A 20,913-nucleotide genomic window follows, 5' to 3' on the forward strand; every position below is an offset into this window, starting at 1 on the left:
TTGAGTAGACCGGTTAAAGACTACCCTGAATCCTGAGCCAGCAGCCACCCTGTCCCTTACCATGTACACACGTGCAGGTGGGGTGTATGCCATACATGTGCCTGCAGATAGACACTCACATGTGCATCTTAACCTTTGCAGCTAAAAGAATTTCCTTTGTTTTGTAGTATTAACTGAATCATAGTATTGTCATAATTGACTGGTTGATCTCAAGATTAAAGGAGGAAATGGAAGGAGTATATTTTTGCCACTCCGAATGTATATCCCATTTATCACTAAATTTTTAAGGATGTTCATGTCTGTTGTTTGTAGGTGATAGCTGCGGTATGAGTGCAGCTTTATATTGTTTCCTTTTTCTCCAATTCTATTTATGACAAATTTAGCTGGCCTGTTAACAGAATTTTTCATTTCTTTTCCCAAATATTCTTTCTGATAGATCAGCCTTAGAGTTGATGGGTTCCAGCGTCTTTCTTACCCTTGTGGTTCCCAGAATAGCTTCATGGTCTTCACCACCAACAACCCCTGTTCGATCCATGCCCGCTGATGGATGAGTTTTTTTGAGCTCCTGATGTGCTGGTCTTCAAGAACAGTGCGGATCTGGAGCAGAGGAACTAGTACTGAAATAAATGGAGCCGTGGGGCTGAGAGAAAACTGTTACAGGGTATTTCTGCCCTGGGTTTTATCTTCTCATCATTTAGAATGCCAGCAGAATAAATGGGTCTGTTAATCAAACAGCAATGAGAGGTTAGGTCATTGGAAGCCTTTTTAGTCATTTTGTTCTTTTCAAGAGTGAATTTGTTAGAATTATGCTGAATACCCACTTAAAGCCTCAGCTGATAACCCTACCTGTGTTTTATAACTCTGCACTGTCAGAACTCATAATAAGTCAAACATTCTTTCACTGGTGCTCATAAGGGAGAAAAAAAATCCCCACAAATTTAAGAGTAATTTCAGATTGTAAATGAAAAGGAGAGGCACGACTGTTCATTTGCACCAATCATGCCTCCCTTTCATCCGCTCTGATTAGGCCTGGTGCGGTTTCATCAGGCCCCTCCATCACCGAGCTGTCACTCCAGCCGTCTGTTGATTGAAAACAATCAAGGCTCTGAAGGCACAATTATTCTGACCCTTTAACTAGAGGCTGCTGTGATAATGAAAGGTTGATTATGATAGTTTGTGCCTCTTTCAGTTTGCCAAGAAGGTTAATTTGGGCATCAGACGGATGTTTAATGGGCACTTGCTGGCTACACTGAGGTAAATGAGAACGTGCAGTCTTGGATATTGCACGGATATAGTTTGGCTGTCAATCATTGTCATTTGGAGTTTGTGCCTCACACTCCGGAAATCACATTTTATTTTTTCCTTGGGATTTAATTTATTCTGTGCCCTGAGGAAGTTCTTTCACTCGGTGACCTTCACAGCAGCTTTCTCTGCCTTTTTTTTTTCTTTTTTCAAATGGAGCTCAAAGGCACAACACATCTAGAAGAGCATTTTTCTTTCATTTTCACTTTAAAATGGAAACTTTAAAAATCCATCCTTATCACTGCCTTCCAATAGAGCAAATGTTTCCATTCCGATTGTGCGGTGGGTAAAGCAGCCGCTCACAGCTGTCCTGCACCGTTTCTTACGCTCCCCAGCAAACGCAGTATATGCCAAATGGGCCCACACGCAATCGAAGCTCCCATTCTCCTTACATTTCTCTCCCTCGCATGTCTCACAACAGTGTTTTGCTTTCCTGTTTCCAAGTGCAGCATCTTACTCCTCTTCCCTCCTTCTTGGGTGGCATGGGAGGGGATGAGGCAGGGAGACAGATATTTGCCTATGAAGTACAAAGGTTATTACAAGTTTCAGGTTTCAGTTTGTATAAATCCAGCACCTAATCTTTTCGCTATCTGAAGCACAGAGCAAAAAAGATGAAGACACCTAATAATGCTCGTGTTTATAATGTGTGGCTCATTACAGTGCTCTCTTATGCATACCCTTTAAAGAAAGAAAAACAGAGGAAAAGAAAAAAGGAAAGGAAAACCTTTATATTTCTCCAGGCTGTGCAGAGTGGTCTCATAGATTAGGCACTTGTGAGCTAGAATCATTGTTCTCCTTTTTCATTTGTGTTTTCATCATTTTCTTTTCCCTCCAGTGAACATTCAGCAGTATATTTCTCCCTAGCCTTGGACACTTTTCCTCATGCATCAATTGTAAAACCATTGAGTCTACAGATGTTCAAGTGACAACATCATAATGAATATAACTTTACATCAAGTGTTCTGTATTCACATTATTTCTTGCTTTAAGAAACAAAGCTACTTTTTTTTTTGAATGGTAAGAAGAGGCATTAAGTGATAATTCAGTCTCACCTGAAGAGGCTTCAAAAATTAATTAAGTCATTGAATCCAGTTACTGTTTTTATGCAGCCTTATATAAGCAACAGTGCTGTTTAAAATGTTGATTTAAAAAGAACTAAGAATAAAGTTGTGCTATATATATATAGTCTAACCAGATTCTTCACCACCCTAGACCATGAACATTTATTTTTGCTTAGCTGTATGAACACCATGGCTAAAAAAACCCTCAGAGATGCTTAGCAGAGTCATTGATTAGTTATGTCTTGTTTTGTTTAAGTAATGGGGAGTAAAAAAGGAATTAGAGAAATGTGTCAGTCAACTCAATCAGTAGTTTTTGGTATTTAGGAAGTAGTGGGAGTTTTCATTTTACTATTAATATGTATTATCTGTGACAATGAGTGATTTCATTTTACAGATTCACTATGTTTGCAAGTTAATGGGACTGAAGCTAGCACTGTTTCTTCTAAAAGGGAGTATAACTCATTATTAATTGTTTTTAGTGTGAGTCTGACTGGATGCCTACCTTCGCCCAGTCCGTTGTACTGTTTATTTCTAACCGTGGAAAACGAATGGCCAGAATGAGGGACCTTCCCTACATCCCCCCAGGCCCTTCACAGCACGCCCACCCCTGTGCTCTCACACAGGCTCAGTCCCCTCTCACGGAGGCTGCGTCCCCTCAGCCGCGAGGTCCCCCCTCAGAAGCTCCCTCAGAGCAGCTCACACTCCATCTCCAGGCCTGTGCTGGCACTTCCTCTGCTCGCAGGGCTGGGACGGGTCATGAGACCCAGCTTCTCTTTCCTGTTCAGTCCTTCCATCTACCCCTTCAAAGTCCCCCTTGCTCTTTAAACACAGTTTTCCTCCTAACCTTATAAAGATGTCTCAGATCCCTGATTTCTTCAGGCTGCAGTCTCCTAATTCCCGTTTTTCTGACAGCGCACACTCGGATTTCCTCCTAGGTGCTGGGCACTGGGGCTGAAACACGACCCTTCTCTCAGCACAGCCCTTTGGGATGGCTACCATCTTTCTAGTCCTTCCTTCATCTGTTGCAGCCTCCTCTGTCCTCACAAGTCTTCTGAGGTTGTCAGCACTGGCTGTCCTTCACTGGGCCTGTCTGTCCACATACCCACCTACTTCCTTACATCGCTATTAGAAATTGGCTCTCTAAACCACTTCCCCTACCCCCAAAACAATGTATAATTGTGCTAAAGAGTGTATCTTCTTTGACAAAATTATTACTTGTGTATTATAATAAACAATGTTGCAAGGTGTGAACAGAAGATTTATTGTTTCCCAGTTATTTATACCATGACAAATCATATCTGAAGTTACAGAATGCAGTGTCAAATATTCTGTTTAAATATCAGTAGCCAGGCTGAAATTTGCATAGTGACAATGGTTGGCTTTGCATTTATGTGTGTTCTCTGGAACTTACTGGGAACATAAGCCCTGGGTCCCCAGCCCCAGCCCCCCAGCTCCATCCCTTGATAGCAGAATCTGGCCCCTGACAATGTGTAGTCATGTGATTCCATTAGCAGGTTCCCCACTCCAATCACAGTACCCTATGGCTATAAATGAATGTTTAAAGTGATCTTTGAGGATCCTTCCCTTTTTATTTGGAGATGACCAACATCAAGCTTTTCAGTGCAGCTTAGATACTTCCTGGGCATCCAAATTAATCACAGTAGCCCTCATGTGAGGAATTTGACTTTCTCTGTATCTTCAGGCCTTGGGCAGCTGCTTGAGCCTGTGAGGTCCTTTTGGTCACTAAAAGTTTAATTTCAGGTGGGGAGTATGTGTGCAGTGAACCTGCAGTTGGTTCATTATTATTGAATTAGTTCATAAAGAAACATTCAAGGGCTTGATGCTCTCAGGATGCTCCAGGGCATGTTTATAAATTAAACAGCTTTTTTTAAAAAAACCCATAACACTTATAAAAGTACCAGCAATATTTAAAACACCTATGAGGGAATTTGTAACATAGAAAGATGGGTTTTGTGTATGTCTGAAAATCTGCCTACAATAGGCTGAAACTTCTAAACTTTCAGGTATTTTCTTTCCCTAATCCCATATTCCATATGTATATTTTACAGGAGTACATTAAGATAGTCAAGATCAAGAGTAAGCCTTGAATATTATGATATTAATAGAAGTTGGAATTGAATGGCAAGTAAGAATATGCATGCGTACTGATTAGACTCTTCTTTCTCATCAAGTAATTACTGCACATATTAGACACTCATTTAAAAATTGAGAAATAGATAAGTGAAAAAACTAAAATAAAAGATCCATGGTTATTTTTCCCAGAACAAGAAAACAAAAATTAATCAACTCAGACATCAGTCATTATTTTAGTTTTCTCAAGCAGATAGTTTATAAAGATATTTCCCTTGACACTAAGTTAACTGAGTCAAGATTCGATGGGACTCATGGACATAAATTCAAGTCTTTTTAATGAGAACCTCTGCCAAGTAAAGAAAGCAAATATATACTGAGTGTTTTGCAGAGGCAAGTAGGCTTATGTCTTTATGTCTTCATTCATTCATTCCTTTATTTATGCTACTCTGACTTGGGATTGAACAAAGCTAAAGGATTTAAATTACTGGTTTATGAAAATAGACTCATCATGAGGGCTAGTTTATAATCTGCAACAGATTATCTGCCATACTTTTATTATTACTTTATTATCACTTTATAAGGTGAAGTATTTAATACTATGTAGGAAGTTTCTGTTAACTACAGTAATCTCTCAAAATCTACATCAGTATTACATAAGAATATGCTGGCTTAATCATGAATTCAAAAGGGTAATTGAATTGAGGATTAGCTCCATCTCTTGGTGGTACACTGTCATTATATTAATTCCATATATTGTCTAAAGGTCATAGTTTACCGAGCACTTTCATGTTACCTTATTCAGTATTCAGTAGACCCCATGAGCTAACTAATACCATTCTTGTTTTAGGGTTGATAAAACAGATAGTAAGTTGTTGGTGTTTTTTTAACTGCTCAAACACCTGAAGTTGCAGAAACAGATCTTTTAACAACAAGCCCTGCCTTATTTTCATTGTGTCACATTCTCCTCCTTGGACATGTACCAGTTAGTGGTAGAGAAAAGCATCAGGATTTCCCTGGGCACGTCACCCTGATAATGAGTCCTCATTGTATGAAATAACTGGGAAATAATGTGAAAGTATGTGATTCATGTGGGGTCAATTTTGTCCCTATTGCCAATGGAATACAACAAGGTTTTCTTCTATGAACAAATTGGTTTTCTCTCATTTTCCAGAGTTATTCTAATATAAACTTAATATCTCACTGACCACCTGTTAAATCCTTGTTCATCCAGAAGGACTTCATATATAAATATGGCAGACACTAACATGGTATTTAGAAGCTTCATGTCTTTATCCAGCATCAAGTACCACTCTGACACCATCAATGATTAGATGGATAAGTATTACCTTTTGGTTTGGAAAGCATTATCATACCATTAAAGGGCAAATAAAGGAAGTTATTTCTAATTGTTCTAGTATTCTGCTCAAGCATGAGGAGAGCAATAATGGATTTCATTTTCCCTGCAACATCGTTGGCATAGGTGGTTAGTCGTCTTTATTTTCCTGTGGGATATTCTTCCCACCCAAAAAGCTTTGTATATACTAATATGGGGATTGTATATTTAAATAAAGAGAATCCTGAGGTAGAAAATTAATGTGAATAGTTTTAAAAATATTTGCATTTATATATCAAATTTCATTCTGCAATTCTAACTAAATAGTACCTTGAAGCAGTTCCCATGCAAATTTAAAATGTGTTCTTTGGGATTATTTTATTTTTATAAGAAATGGTATCTACTAAGTGGGGTAATATGATTTGAACAGAGTTGTTCCTAGGGAGAAAACGACTAGGATGTGCCCCGATTCTATGCAGTGGGTCCCTTTTATGTGCACACACACGTCTGTATATCTGGTGAGTACTCAATTATAGACCAAAAACAGCACTTTGTTTTCTGATAAGACATTTACAAAAGCTGCTGTGGAAATCTACAGCTTGGTTACTAGGCACATTGATTATTTTGATTGCTTGTCCCATTTTTAGGAATTTTGGAGGATTCAACTTTAAAATACCACTTTTTGGTAGATCCATAGATGATATATATCCTATAGATAGAAGAGACTCTCTCATCAACTCATTATTTTACAGGTGGGAAGGTAAGTAAGTGGCCAGTCCAATGTCAGCCACGTACTCATGCTGTTCTGTGTACTGACTTTGCAGAGATCTGCTTAAATTGGTGGCCTATTTTCTCAGGTAGGCAGGGCATTACAGTATACTAAACTCATCTCTTTTCCTATCTTTATTTTCTTTATATACAATTTACCTGTTAAGTATCCTCTTTTGTTTTAAGACTGAACCCAAGGACAGCCCCGGTCCCTTTTTATCTGTCCTCCTAAACGCCTGGCGCTTAAATGAGACGGGCTTCGGGGCGGTTTGCATCGTGAGTGTCCAGTCCTCTGTGCTTGGCTTTATCTATGGGAAGGAGTCTCCCTTGGTCTCAAGGTCTCATGCTCCTGGTGCTCTGCAGTATGCATTTTAAAAATACATATAAAGATGATTATCAGGGACATGTTCTTGTTCTTTAAACCTTTTATTTAAAAATAATTTTAAGCTTAAAAGTTGCAATAATAAAAGTGGCACAGGGAATACCCATATGATTTGCCAATTTTTAAAACAACCTCATTTGCTTTATCATATGTACTCTGTCTCTACTTATCTATAGATATTTTATATATATACATATATAATATATATATATTTGGAGAGTAGATATATATCTAGAGATAGAGAAGCAGAGGGAACGTTTTTTCTGAGCCATCTGAAAGTGAGTTGTATACATCATGTCTTTTTTTTTTTTTACTCTTAAGAAAATGCCATAACTGTTTATTTCCTCTTTATGGACATCTGTAGCAAAAGGCAAAAGATTTATACAATCTGAAGAGAAGCCAGAATATTATCAGGCACACATTTTATACTAAAGATAAAAATAAAATCATTTGTTTGTCTCCCAACTTTACAAAGTTTTAAATGAACAATAAAAGAACATATGTTATTATCATATCTGCTAAGCTGCAAATTCTTTTTAAAATCTGTCAGGTCGTTTTTCTGACAGAATATGAACCTGGGGCCTCATCATATTTGATTCTATTGAAATGTATTTCTTAGGGAAAAATAGCCGAGGTGTCTACACAAGTCTGTAGTCAGCTATAATGGTTAATGTGCAACCTCCCTTGAAAAATCTGTTTTACAAGCAAAATGTTGACACAATTTTAATTATAGCACTCAAGTGAACAGTGTTATAATTTTTAATATTTCTCCATGGTAACATTTTCCTTGTTCTGGTAGAGGAAAATGCTCTGATCCCGAGTCCCTAGTTTCTGGTACTTTTGGAGTTTATAGAAATGTTGTCTTTTTGAAAATGTTATCTTTTTGAACAGAAAGTTTTCATTTGGTCACAAAGAATAGAAGATGACCATGAGATCTGGTGCATTTATTTACTAATAGAAATTTTCCTCTTACTAGCAGTCATTATGCCGGTTTAACACGTCACTATTTGGACCTTGCGTGAGTCACTGTAAAGAGACAAGATTCTCAGCACCTACTCACTGACACTAGGGAAACTTTCCACATTCATCATCTGAAGAAATTGTGTGTAATAGTGAAATGGTGTATTGCTGAAGTTTTATGTTTATGTTTATTAGAATTTAAGGCATTGTAAAATAATATATAAAATAGCGTGCATCAATGTGGCCTGTAATAGTCAATGCAACTTCCCTTGGAGGACATACATTAGAAGATGGAGAGTGTGCTTGAGACTGTTTAAAAATCCTGTCTCTGCATTGTCATTTATCCTAGTAAGACATGCTCCTGTGGCCTCCTTACCAGTGCTTGTTGCCCAGAAGCTCTTTACCATGCCCAGGTCTTCGGTGGGGGTTCCAGAATGTCATCTTCTTGTTGGTTTGCTCCTGTGCCCTTCCTTTATCCCTTTCTGGATTTGTGGAATTCCAGAATTGATGCTGCCTTTTGGGCATTGAGGGGAGACTGGTGTCCTGGTTTATCCCAGTGGCATGACAGGACTGACAAGGATACAGACACTTGTGTCTTCATACTGTAGGCTCTGCAAAAGGGAGGGCTCCGTGTGCCCCAACGGCAAAGCTATCTGCAACCAAGTTGAAGTAGGAGAATAATTATAACTGCCCCTGGCCAAGAAGCAGAGTAAGGCTGTGGGCCAAATACCAGTCTTTGCTTTCTCAGCTCTGGCTGATGAGTTCTATGAAACAGTTACTGCTTTCAGATGATGTTGTAAGGGCTTCATCTTTTGTAGAGTGTTGGTTAAAAAGATTCGATCAGTCACCTGGTGAGAACTGCTTCGATTACAGGCATTTATTTATATATTTACATATATTTATAACACACACACAGACATATATACAGTCAACCCTTGAACATTGCAGGGGTTAGTGGCACCAACTTTCCATGTAGTTGAAAACCCACATATAACTTTTGATTCCCCAAAAACTTACCTACAGTCTTCCCTCAGTATCCATGGGGGCTTGGTTCCAGGTACTCCTGAGGTTACCAAAATCCACAGATGCTCAAGTCCCTCACATAAAATGGCATAGAACAATGTATACAGCCAGCCCTTCACATCCATGGATTCCCAAACGTGGATGAGAAATACTCTTTTCAATCCCAGGTTGGTTCAGTCTGGGGATGCCAAACCCGGGGATTCTAAAGGCCCACTGCAGATTTATTGAAAAATATCTATCCTTGTATAAGTGAACCTGTGTAGTTCAAACTTGAGCTGTTCAAGGATCAACTGTATTTGCCAGATACAAAGGCACTCTTGTGCAGTAGTGTATGGATGTGTATTCTTAAACTTGGGATGACTTCATAATTCATATATTTTCCAGGAAATCTATGTGTGTAAGATTTCTCATTTCATCCTTGCTTTGGGGTCAAGTGGGGTAGTACACGTGCATGTAGACATATAAAAGCGGGGTTAGACTTTGAAACAACTTTTCTAATAATCAGGAATTTTAGAGTTTAAAGCAGCAGCTTCTATCTGAGTGTGTTCAAGCATGAACAGTAAAGGGATTTATTTGGATCACAACTTGGGAATTCATGATGCTAGGTAACATTTGTTTAAATAATTGATATATTTCTGAATTACCTGTACATATATGAGTAAGTTACATTTCTTATTTGAATTAGAATAAAATTTATAGATTCCAAGATGATATATTCTTGTATTTAGGAATTTGTATATATTATATATTCTATTCTATAGAATAGCAGTCAGTGGGGATACACTGAGAAAACTAAAAGGAAGGGACTTTATTTTTTCACATATTTTTAAGCTAGGTTTTGTTAACAATAAATGACCTAAAATTAAAATATGAGGTCTGTCCGTAAAGTATCCAACCATGTTATATGAAAAATAGTGACATTTATTGAAGAAGATACAAGATACAAGAAACATTGTACATAAGACAATGGCATCTCAGTCCCCTTCAGAATAGGCACCTTGGGACCTCACACAGTTCTCCCAATCGCCATCAGCTGCCCCATTGTATTTTCCTGAATCTCATCAAGTCTGAATGTAAGAAATAAGAGAAACAGCCTAGGAATATTAGTAAAGAATTTCCCCTTTTAGAGATGATTTTAGTTTTGGGTAAAGCCAGAAGTCACAGGATGCTAAATCTGGGCTGTAAGTGGGCTGAGCCACCTGGTTGATTTGATATTTTGCCAAAAAACTATGCAGATGTGATGCATGAGTGGGCACATTGTTGTGATGAAGCTGCCACTCACCATTTGCCCATAGCTGCGGCCTTCTGAATCATCTGGATAGTTTCTGTGGAAGAATGTTCGAGCTTAATGCAAAATTTGATACCGATTCATTGCTTTATTTGCTCAGTTACTTGAGTGTGACGGCCGTAGAGCACACATGCTCATTCAACAGCACCCACTGCCCCCACTGACTAGTGCAGTGAAGTCGTCATTGTTCACGCGTGTGCATTCCAGTCCTCTCTCCTTGGCTGCCTGGTCACATTGATGCCACGCAAACAGTTCTCATTATATTAACAATGGCTGGACTTTTTCCAGACAGACCTTGTATATATTCCCCCAAAAAGTGAAACAGGAATTCAAGACTCAAAGGATACCCTTTCCTCTATATACTTCTTCTTTAATTGGTACCATTAAATACCTGCCTTTTACATAGAAGTAATCTATAAATGAGACTTGTTAAAAATACTACCACTGTATTTTAAAAAACACACTTTATTTTTCTAATTTGGAGAATACGGAAATTATGTTTGGACTTGAGTGCATTTTCCTGGATTTTACCTTGAAGTTATTATTGATGGAAAAACAATAATGATGCTATATAATAGAAAAACACATTATATCATTTAAAAACTGGGGTTCTAGTTCCAGCTTTTCCACTTATTTGCTGCCTGACTTGGAGAAAGTCAGATAACTTATCTGGATTTGATTTCCATTCATGAGACTGAAAAGCCTGAACCAAATGTAATCTAAAGTTTCTTCTTGCCCTTTATTATTTATTAGTACTTTATTATTTATTTGAAGGCTTTAAAAGACTATAGTGTTCAGTGCATTGCTGAGCATTTCAAGTAAAGGTGGCTAGCACCAATTATTTCAGGGAGTAAAACATGGGCCTTATTTAAATAAGTCCAGTACACTGCATGCCACCGTGTGGAGTTCTCAGAGCTTCTAAGGGGTTTATATAGGGAAGCTATAAAGGTGAGATGATAAAATAGGAAACTGAAGCCTGCGATACATAAATAAAAATACATAAGAATTAATATTGTTTGTTCAAAAGAAATACAAGAAACGGCCTAAGATGTTTGTAAAAAATTTTCCATTTGTTCAACCAATGTTTATAGCCTACTGCGTGCCAGCTGCCATTCTTATCAAGGATCCTTGAATGACATATTGCTGGAATAAGCTGCAGCAAATGCTTTTTTTTTAGGAAGTAACAGTTTCCACCAGGGTAAGATGAACCAGACTGGGTCAGGCCGGGTGCTTGGGAGTTACCGTGTAGTCCTTTGACATGACAGTCCCTCGCATTTCAGATGATTTAGGAAACATCCTGCCTAATGGCCGTGTTTCCTAAGTACTCTTTGTTGTATCCTCCCTGACTGAATCCCTGGTTTCTTTTCCACTCTTGCTGGCTTTGTCACCAAAAAGCGGGGCATAAGGCTTTCACTGTATGCTCCGTTCCCTCCCAATTAATAGATGCCAGGGACTGATGAGGGGTGATGAGGATGTCAGCATGCTAGAATTTAGGTAGAATAGGATTTGAGCCTTCCCCAAGTTACAGTTTCTCTGTGTAGTGTCATTAAAAGCCACTGGTTCCCAAAATAACCACTTTTAAACATAAGTGTCAAAATAGTACATGCTGCAAAGCTAACTGTGGTCTGGGTTCTAAGATGTCCCAATGATGAATCAGCCTTCTCCTTACGGTAGCCTCTGTACCCCTTGATTCGGCTCCAGGGCACCCTCCACCACGTTGCCTGTAATTCAGTGTGGCAGGGAATAGTGAGTGCTATGGCGTAGCTCATGATGGAGAAGTGATTTTGAGGTGGCCCATTGTTTAAATTCTTTTGCCTGTTCTTTCATGATTTAGATAAATAAGAGTTATTTATGGTTTTAGTTTTTTTTCTCTTTTACACTTTCATGAAAGTGAGAACAGTGCAATAACACTATTACATTTATTTATCTATTATTGCAAAAGCAAAACTGCACAGCATGTTTATATAATTTACTTTATGCTATCATAATCAGCTGTCGATTTATAGACCTTAATGAACGTAGGCCTCAAAATACACTGTCTTACCTATAGTAAGATCTTACCCATATCTTATTATATAGGAAATATGCTGTCTTACCCATAGTATTAAGCTACAAGTATCTTTTATCTTTACTAAAGCATCCTACTTAGACTTAATTTGATGTAAGGCTTCTTAAATTTGAAATAACGTACAATTTACTCTAATAAAGCAGCCATTTACTGTTTCATGAATGGGAGGGAAACTGTCTAAAACCTTCCAGTTCAGCGCGGTTTGTGGCCCCGCAGCATGTGCCTCCCCTGGGAGACCGTTGGAAATGCAGACCGCCAGTCTCCTCCCCCTGCCTCTTGAGTCAGAGCCTGCATTTGGACCAGAAACCCCAGGTAATTCATGCAGATTTTAGGTTTGAGAAGCACTGGACTTAAATTTATAAAGAACACTGTGTCCAGGTGAGATTGGTTTGAAGCTGGCGGCAGAATAAGTAGTTCATTGTAAATCATATTTACCTTTGATGTGGAGAAAAGAGAAACCCAAGTATGAATGACTTGTGTGAAAATATATATAAAAAAGGATGAAGTATGAAAATTTATATGAAGCCTGAGAAGTTAGAAATATGGGCAAGAAATAAGATTAAAAAATCATCCCAGAAAGTGCAAACTAAATGTGTGTGCACAAAGTATACTGTAATATGTAGTATTTGAGGAATTCGAACATGAACGCATCTTGGTACACGTGTACATGTGACGTGGGGAGACAGTTGACAGAAAGCCGGGATTTAATCAGTGATAGATGGCGGTGGTCACTTTCCCACTACCGATTTGACTTGTTAGAGATTTTCTTAAAGGCGGCCAAGCCTAGTTGTGGCTGGTGTGCCTCTCACACAGTAAGTGACACTGTTTGCTAGACAGATCAAGATAAACTGGAGAGTGTTAAGAGATGGGCTCGAAGATTGATTATGGTGTAGGGAGAACTGATTTATGAGGAAAGAGAAAAATAATTAGATGGGCAGCACTATGCTATAAAAAGAGTCTATGGAGACATGGATATTTATCTAATGCTTCTCCAGTGCCGTTTCCTGTAGTATCCATATGAAAGATGCAGAAACATTAGGATGTAAGAAATTTGTTATAAAGCAAAGCATATCAGCTGGAATTAGTCTGTTACATTAGGAGCACTATTAAAGATTAATTTTAGAAACTTTTACCTGGTGCCTGAGAAATTACCTTGAGTGGGATGACTGTATCCCCAACAACTTCTGAAAGGTCTGTGGGCAAAGAATGGAAAACCACGTATTAAGTTGTTGAATTATCTTCCCAGGGAAATGGTTGGAACCCCATCCCCTGATCCTTCTAAAATGTTGTGGAGAAAAACCAGGATGTTGCCTCTGAGAATTCTCCACTTGTGGCAGAGAACTGGGCATTGATGAGTGACATTTTTCTTCTGCAGCCTCTTTGATTATTGCCAGTGTTACCATACCCAGATATATTTTTCATGAGGTTTCTAACTATTTAAATTAAAAATGCCAGTTTCTAGACCAAAAGCTAGGGAGCGTCACTCATCTGCCCTCCACGTCTGCCCCCTTGTCAGTGGCTGGCTACCTGTACCTGGTGACGCTTTCCTGTCACTTCTCCAAACCGTGTAATTCATTAAAAGATGCGATTCAGTGTGTATTGGAAGTGGATTCATTTCCTACCGTTTCTTCATTCAGAAAGCTGAAACGATAAGCCCTAAATATGTGTTGCCTTTGGAGCTATTTGTCAAATGGATACAGAAACTCTGAAAGTCTGAATCATCTCGTGCTTCACAGGGCTTAGTGATTCTTTCTTTTCCCCAGGACAGAAAGTAAGCAAAATAAAATAAAATAAAATTATTTGGTGTTCTAATTCATTACTTTCCTTTTTCATGCCATTTATTCAAATCCGCATTTATATTGCGAGGAGATGCAGTTTAATATAGGTACTGCTAAGAATGGTTCGTATCAAATATATTGACCTGAAATATTTACTAGATATACTTCTTTATGCTAGTGTAGGCCAGTTTGCCAAACTTAAATATTAAGTCACATTAGTTAAGTCATTTCAGGTTTTCCAAAACATGAATGAGTTTTTTTGTTGATGATATTTTAAAATTGTTCAGTTTTGTTATTTACAACTTAGTGCGTCTACTTTTGTCTAAGAAATTCTCTTTATCTGTAGACAGAAGTTGTTATTCCTTTTCTTCCTGAAAGAGATCTAGACCTAAACAAAAAGGTTTGGATTACAGTCTGCTATTTTATTCATAGTACAAAGATAATCTTGTTTATATCCTCTTTTCTGCGAAAAAGGCTCTAACAAATTGTCAGTGTCTTATGTGGGCACATAACAACTGTCTGGAAGATGAAAACTAATTGAGAAAAAAATTAAATTGATAGATTGCAATCTTTCTTTTTCTTCTTGTGCTTCCTGACTGATATACCTACCAAACGGGCAAGGGAAAAAAGTCCTTTTCCTTTCTAAATCATTCTACTAGTGTCATATTGATTTTCTCTCAAGTACACCCTGTGGTCTCAGATGATCACATATTTTCTTACGTTACTTGTATTGATACAGCACCTTGACTCAGGGGTTGACACTTTGCTTGAGCTGTGATGACACCGCTTACCTTTGACGTTTCCTGGGGGTAGGGCGTGCCAGGCCTCTTATGCATGAAGCCTAAGGGAAAAAACAGGCTGTTTCACAACAGTATTTTTGTCCTTCGAAAAGCGATTATTGTTCACTCTAAGTGACACCTTAAGGTCCCCATTATTGTTGCTCAACATTGCTTCTAACACCTACAACAATGTCTTGAGTTCTTTTATGTTCTTTTTCTAAAATCTTTTTCGCTGGTGAAGGAAAAAACACCCTCAACAGGTATCCAAGTATGATTTGTAAGAAAAGAAGTGCTTTATTAAGTGTCTGAAAGAATACGCAGTGACCTGCCTACTTGCCGTGGCGCAGGCTCTCCTCCTTCCCGTTGCATTGTCCTCTCATCTCGCCTCCCTCTGTTTCAGCTAGCCGTGAGGTGGTTGGAGCACAACTGCCATTACCAGCACATGGACGAGCTTCTGCAGTACATCCGCTTCGGCCTGATGGATGTGGACACTCTCCACACAGTTGCCCTGTCCCACCCTCTCGTCCAGGCAAGCGAGACTGCAACAGCTCTTGTCAACGAGGCCCTGGAGTACCACCAGAGCATCTACGCACAGCCCGTGTGGCAGACTCGCAGGACCAAACCCAGGTTCCAGTCAGATACTCTGTATATCATCGGTGGGAAAAAGCGTGAGGTCTGTAAAGTCAGGGAACTTCGCTACTTCAATCCTGTGGATCAGGAGAACGCTCTCATCGCTGCCATTGCCAACTGGAGTGAGCTGGCCCCCATGCCCATAGGCAGGAGCCACCACTGTGTGGCAGTCATGGGGGACTTCCTGTTTGTGGCAGGAGGCGAAGTGGAGCATGCCAGCGGCCGGACATGTGCTGTGAGGACTGCCTGTCGCTACGACCCCCGCAGTAATTCCTGGGCAGAGATAGCACCGATGAAAAACTGCCGGGAGCATTTTGTGCTGGGCGCCATGGATGAATACCTCTACGCAGTGGGGGGCAGAAATGAACTGCGCCAGGTTCTGCCTACAGTTGAGCGGTATTGCCCCAAGAAGAACAAATGGACTTTTGTGCAGTCCTTTGACCGATCCCTTTCGTGTCACGCCGGCTCTGTGGCGGATGGTCTGCTTTGGATATCAGGTAGAAAATGCCTTGTGTTGGATTTATCCAAAAAAACCCCATCATTTTAAATTCGTGAGACAAATTTAAAAGGCAGGCTTTGGTAGTGTGGCCATGAGTAACTGAATGAATGAATGAGCCAAGGCTGCCATTTTAGCTAATTAACATTAATTTATTGAGCACCTACTCTATATAGAACAATGTAATGGAAAGTAATTGAGCTTTCTGTGACTTCCTGAGTGATGAGTGGAGTAGGAATTGAAGATGGAAATTAACGGCCCATCACACCTCTTCTTTGGCCATACCTGTTGTTAGGTTGTCGGCTTTTGATGTTCAAGGATTGTATTGCATGCCAGTGGTTTATCACAGCTCTTTGCTTTTACCTTTACCCTGGGCTGCCTGACAAGGAGTCTTCATCAAAGTCAAGGCAGGTGAAATAAGAGCCCAGTAAATCCATTTTAATAGGTATAGCGATGGGTGTATATCCAGGTAAGAGGATTGCTGTGCACTGATAGAAGGGATTTAAACTATTGACTAAAATAATATTTTGTGTATCTGTGTCGTGACTCATGCCATCCTAATCCTTCCTTCCTACTAAGGCGTCTGTTCGTCCTGATCATGGACGTCCTGATCATTTTTTTTTTTTTTTTGGCGGGGGAGCCTTTGATGACAGAAAAAGTAGAGAGACTAGTGTAAGGAACTCCGCGTGCCCCTCGCCCGAGCTCCAGCAGTCCCTGCCCTGCTGCCAGCTGTGTCTCACCCAGCCCCAAGCGCTTCTTCAAACCCCGTGCGGCTCCCTTTTCACTTGTGCAGACGAGTCTCTGAGGCATATGTATTAACATCCCATCATCCACCTGTGTGTGCAGTTTTATTATCGGAAAGACCTAAAATGCTCTCCTTTAAAAAGGTTTGCCTATTGGAGAAGAAAGCTGCATCTTCTCTTAGTTGGAAGATACTGATTTTGTGACTCAAATAAAACTTGTTGAATTTCCACATCAAGGACAAAGAATAGAATCAGATAAATGCTGTATGCCCTCAATTAACATCATCTATATTTTCTGTGACTTTAAGCAAAATGATGTATAAGGAAAACGATTTTACCACAGGCTAATTGACATAAACATGTCATTAACATTCTAACAAAATGACATTATTTGAGGACCTGCTGTACTAAGAGTAACTCAGATGCCTGTACATAGAAGAAGCAGTCACTTTTAAGTACACCTGGGAAGGCTTCCCAGCTTCCTTCAGCAATCTTCCCTAGTAGTGTAACTTCTGCTCCAACAACATCCTCCCTTGCATTTAAACCCAATTTGTTTGCACTCTGCTCATTTTACCCTTCTGCTGTCCTCAGTAACCAGGGAGAAAGCCACAGTCTTCCTTTTTCTGGGTAGTACTTCAATTATTGGCAATTTATTGATTTTCATTGAAGACCCAAGCTCATGTGAGGCCTTAAGTGCTTGAATGACTGAGGCTGGGATTAAGACTAAGGAAGGGGACCCAACCATTACTGATCCCATATGCCAAGTAAAGCATTAGATGTAAGTGTATATGTTGGTTTATATAGGTATATTTAAATGAAACTTCATCTGGTGACTTATTCTCTTCTATTTCAATAGTTAAGAAAATAATCACCAGGACTATATCCCTTTAGTTTTGCTGAAAAAACTTCAAATCTGACTAAAAATAAGTCTTTGCTAATAGAAGGAACAGATCTCTACTTGACTTGGATAACAAAACAATGATGGATTTGTGAACTCAATGCAATTCATATTTTCTTCCAGTGTATATTCCTTCCATTGACTCACTTGGTTTTCATACATCATTAATGTACTACATTCTTACACTACCAACATTTTCTAAATGTTGTATGAAATTCTCATAAATATTTCTTATTTTTTGGCTATAAAACTCGATTTTTAAAAACTGCTGGTGTTTCCCTTACATAGTCTTAAAAATACGACTACTTAATACCTTCTTTAGCGAGGCCTTGAGAAAGCACGGAAGCTTATCTTAAACTGGCTAGATCTATCATTCTGGTACCAAGCAGACTTCCCTTTCAGTGTGGCCTCCATATTTCCTCTTCCATTTTAGTAAATGTATCAACTTATTACAGATCTTATTGCTATATCACTTTGTTTTCTCCCTACTGTGAAAGGAAATACATTGTCTTTGTTCTTCTTCTGCACTAATGTATGCTGCATGTGTTAACCATACTTAATGGAAACAATCACTATTTCCTCAGGTTTGTTTCTCCCTCCTGTGTACTTGAGATGAAAAGCTACCCTCCCTGTGCACAGTACAATACCTTCAATTGGAAAGAGGAGGAAACCACCAGTGACACTGCTAATACCTTCAGTCGTCCGCCTCTTTCCTTAAGCCTGGCTTATAATAAATCAATTGTGAATCTAACCATGGATAGGAAGGGGTGACTAGATTTGCTAATGGCCCCTTAAAAAAAACACAAGTATATTTCACCCTGACTATCACTGATTTTGAAGTGTAACTCTGATTTATTGGAGCAGATGAAACTGTTTGAGGCTATTCCTTATCCTTTGCCAAATAATCAAGTATTTACAATTTAATTGATGGGGGATTGGGTCATTGGCATTCTTCTGGTATTTTTGCAAGCTTTGCCTGAGGTAGAGGAAGTAAGGATTATAGAATGTGGATTTTAGGCCTCATTTTTTGTGCTGCAGAGCACAGAATGAATGTTCCTTTAGAGACTCATAATTTCCAGTGTGCTCAATCTCTCCACAAACCCTCTTCCCTTGCTCTGGCCATTTTGGGGTCAGGACACCTTGAAAACCTTTCCATGGTTTTTAAAATGAGACAAGCAGAGATGAATTCAGAAAATCGGGCTGTACGGATGTGCCCACTAGCATTTGATTTAGGATATTAGTGAAAGTCATATTTTACAGGCTCCTGTGGTATTTGACATTGTGACCCAATTCACAAATGATCCACATCGTTTCTACTTGAAATTCACAATAACGAGATAGAATAAGCATTAAACATCCTCCAGTTGTGCTTTAAAAGGTATGCTCTCTTTTGTAAGGTAGTGTTTGTGAAGTACTACAAAGATCCTTTTTCTGTGAATGAAAATTAATCCTGAGTGTATCTTGCAGAACAACTTACCTTTTCACTTTTGTCAAAAAGCAGCAGGATAATGGGAAGCTAACCACAAAATTAGTGCTTTAAAACTATAAACATAAGAGAAACGTCACTGCATTTACCCCAAAGCAGCATTTAGTGCTTTCTTGATTCTTTGGTGAATGCTGCATTCTTAGTAAGTCTCGTGCTGGTTCACAGAGAAATAAGATTAATTCTGCAAACATCCTCCCTGCCCTCTAGGAGCTGACAATCAAAGATTTTTGCAGATATTTCATTAATGAAAGAACATTTGTTAAAGCTGCTCTAACTCCCTAGAAGATATGTTTATTTTTGTCTTGATTAAATTTAGATGAAGCTTGCATTGCCCTATTTTAAGTAACTTTAATTTATTCAAACCTTCTAAAGGGATGTTGGCTTTTCTAATATTCATTAAAATTAGAACAATGTAAAATTTCATTAATGTTTTTAAATGCCATTGCTTTAGCTTTATCTGTGCAAAATACGGTACTTACCTCTTTAAAATGATATACAAAATATTGGGAACCAACAGGGGACATGGCAAAGGTTGAATTGTGGTCACAGACTAAGTCACATATACATGAAACTTGCTCCACTTCTTACCAACCGGGAGATGCTGAGCGAGATTCCCAAGTTCATGAAGTGTTGTTCCCGGCTAGTGCTAGAGGGATGGAGTGGGGTAAGACATAGGTCTTACGCTGGGGTTCTTGGTGTAGTAAAGGGAACAGACTCTTAAACAGATAATTACAGTACAGCACATGCTGTGTGACGATGGAAGCGTTTCCTGGGTACAGAAATAGTACAAAGCAGGGAGCAATTAGTGCAAAGGATGCAGGAGATTTTAAAAACGTTTGTAGCACCTTTAGCCTAACCCGGCTTCTGGTCCATTGGCTACTTCCTACTTACCAACTAACCCTCCCATGCTTTTGCTTGGGATCCATGGTCCAATCATTTCAATAACTCTTGCCCTCTACTATGCGCACAGTGTTGGACACGCCTGTGGTCCCCCTGCCTGTGTCTGTGCCTGGGCCGCTGAGCCCTGGGGGGAGAGGCCAGTTGACAGGAGGGCTGCTGCGGCCGCACACTCAGCTCCCCAAGACCTCTCTCCCCGCTGACCACCAGTGTCCTCACTTTCCTCAAACTCCCCGCCCCTCAGACACAGACCCTGCCTGCTCTGTTTCTCAGAGCAAAGGTAAGTGAGGAGGTTCTCACGGCAAATCCAGTGAGCAACTCCTGTGAGGCGGTGGAGAGTGTGAGGAGGCAGATGGGCAAGAGATGGTCTGGAAAGGGGTCGAAGGCAGAAGGTTGGGAAACACCACAGAGGAGGACGCGGAGGAGGGGGCACTGAGGAGGAGCCTGAGCACGTGGCATGGCAGGGCCAGAGGAGGAGGAATGCCACAGAAGCAAAGCCACAGCTGAAGGGCGCGGCGAGAGGCGTCCAGTACTACAGGAAAGCCAAGGTCTAACGGCGGGGTCCAGGCTGCCGCACGGGGACCACATGCGGCCCAGGACGGCTCTGAGTGCGGCCCCACACAAAATCGTAAATTCACCTAAACCATCAGGAGATTTTTTGTGTGATTATGTGTCGCAGTGTATTTAATGTGTGGCCCAAGACAACTCTCCTTCTTTCAGTGTGGCCCAGAGATGCCAAAAGGTTGGACACCCCTGGAACCTTTCCTCTATATTTTTTCAATCACGAACTGTTACTTGGTAATTTCAGTGAAAGCCATTTCCGGGGAATGGAACAGGTGGAAGTCAGAATGCGGGGACTGAAGGTGTGAGTGGAAAGAGAGGCGTGAAGACTGCAGGTGCGGGCTGCATTTGCAAGAGGCTGGGATA

At 39.8% G+C, this 20,913-nt stretch overlaps 1 protein-coding gene across 1 annotated transcript in view; it reads left to right on the forward strand.

The window, feature by feature from the left end:
* Window positions 1–20,913, forward strand: part of KLHL32 (kelch like family member 32) — a 182,670-nt gene that overhangs the window by 138,232 nt on the left and 23,525 nt on the right. Inside the window, exon 7 of the mRNA XM_054569737.1 lies at window positions 15,237–15,963. Coding sequence (XP_054425712.1) covers window positions 15,237–15,963 — 727 coding nt within the window. The remainder of the gene's footprint in view (window positions 1–15,236; window positions 15,964–20,913) is intronic.

The sequence above is a fragment of the Pteronotus mesoamericanus genome, unplaced genomic scaffold, assembly GCF_021234165.1.
Source record: "Pteronotus mesoamericanus isolate MK-2021 breed Mesoamerican mustached bat unplaced genomic scaffold, CSHL_Meso_final contig_20, whole genome shotgun sequence".
Classification (NCBI taxonomy): domain Eukaryota; kingdom Metazoa; phylum Chordata; class Mammalia; order Chiroptera; family Mormoopidae; genus Pteronotus; species Pteronotus mesoamericanus.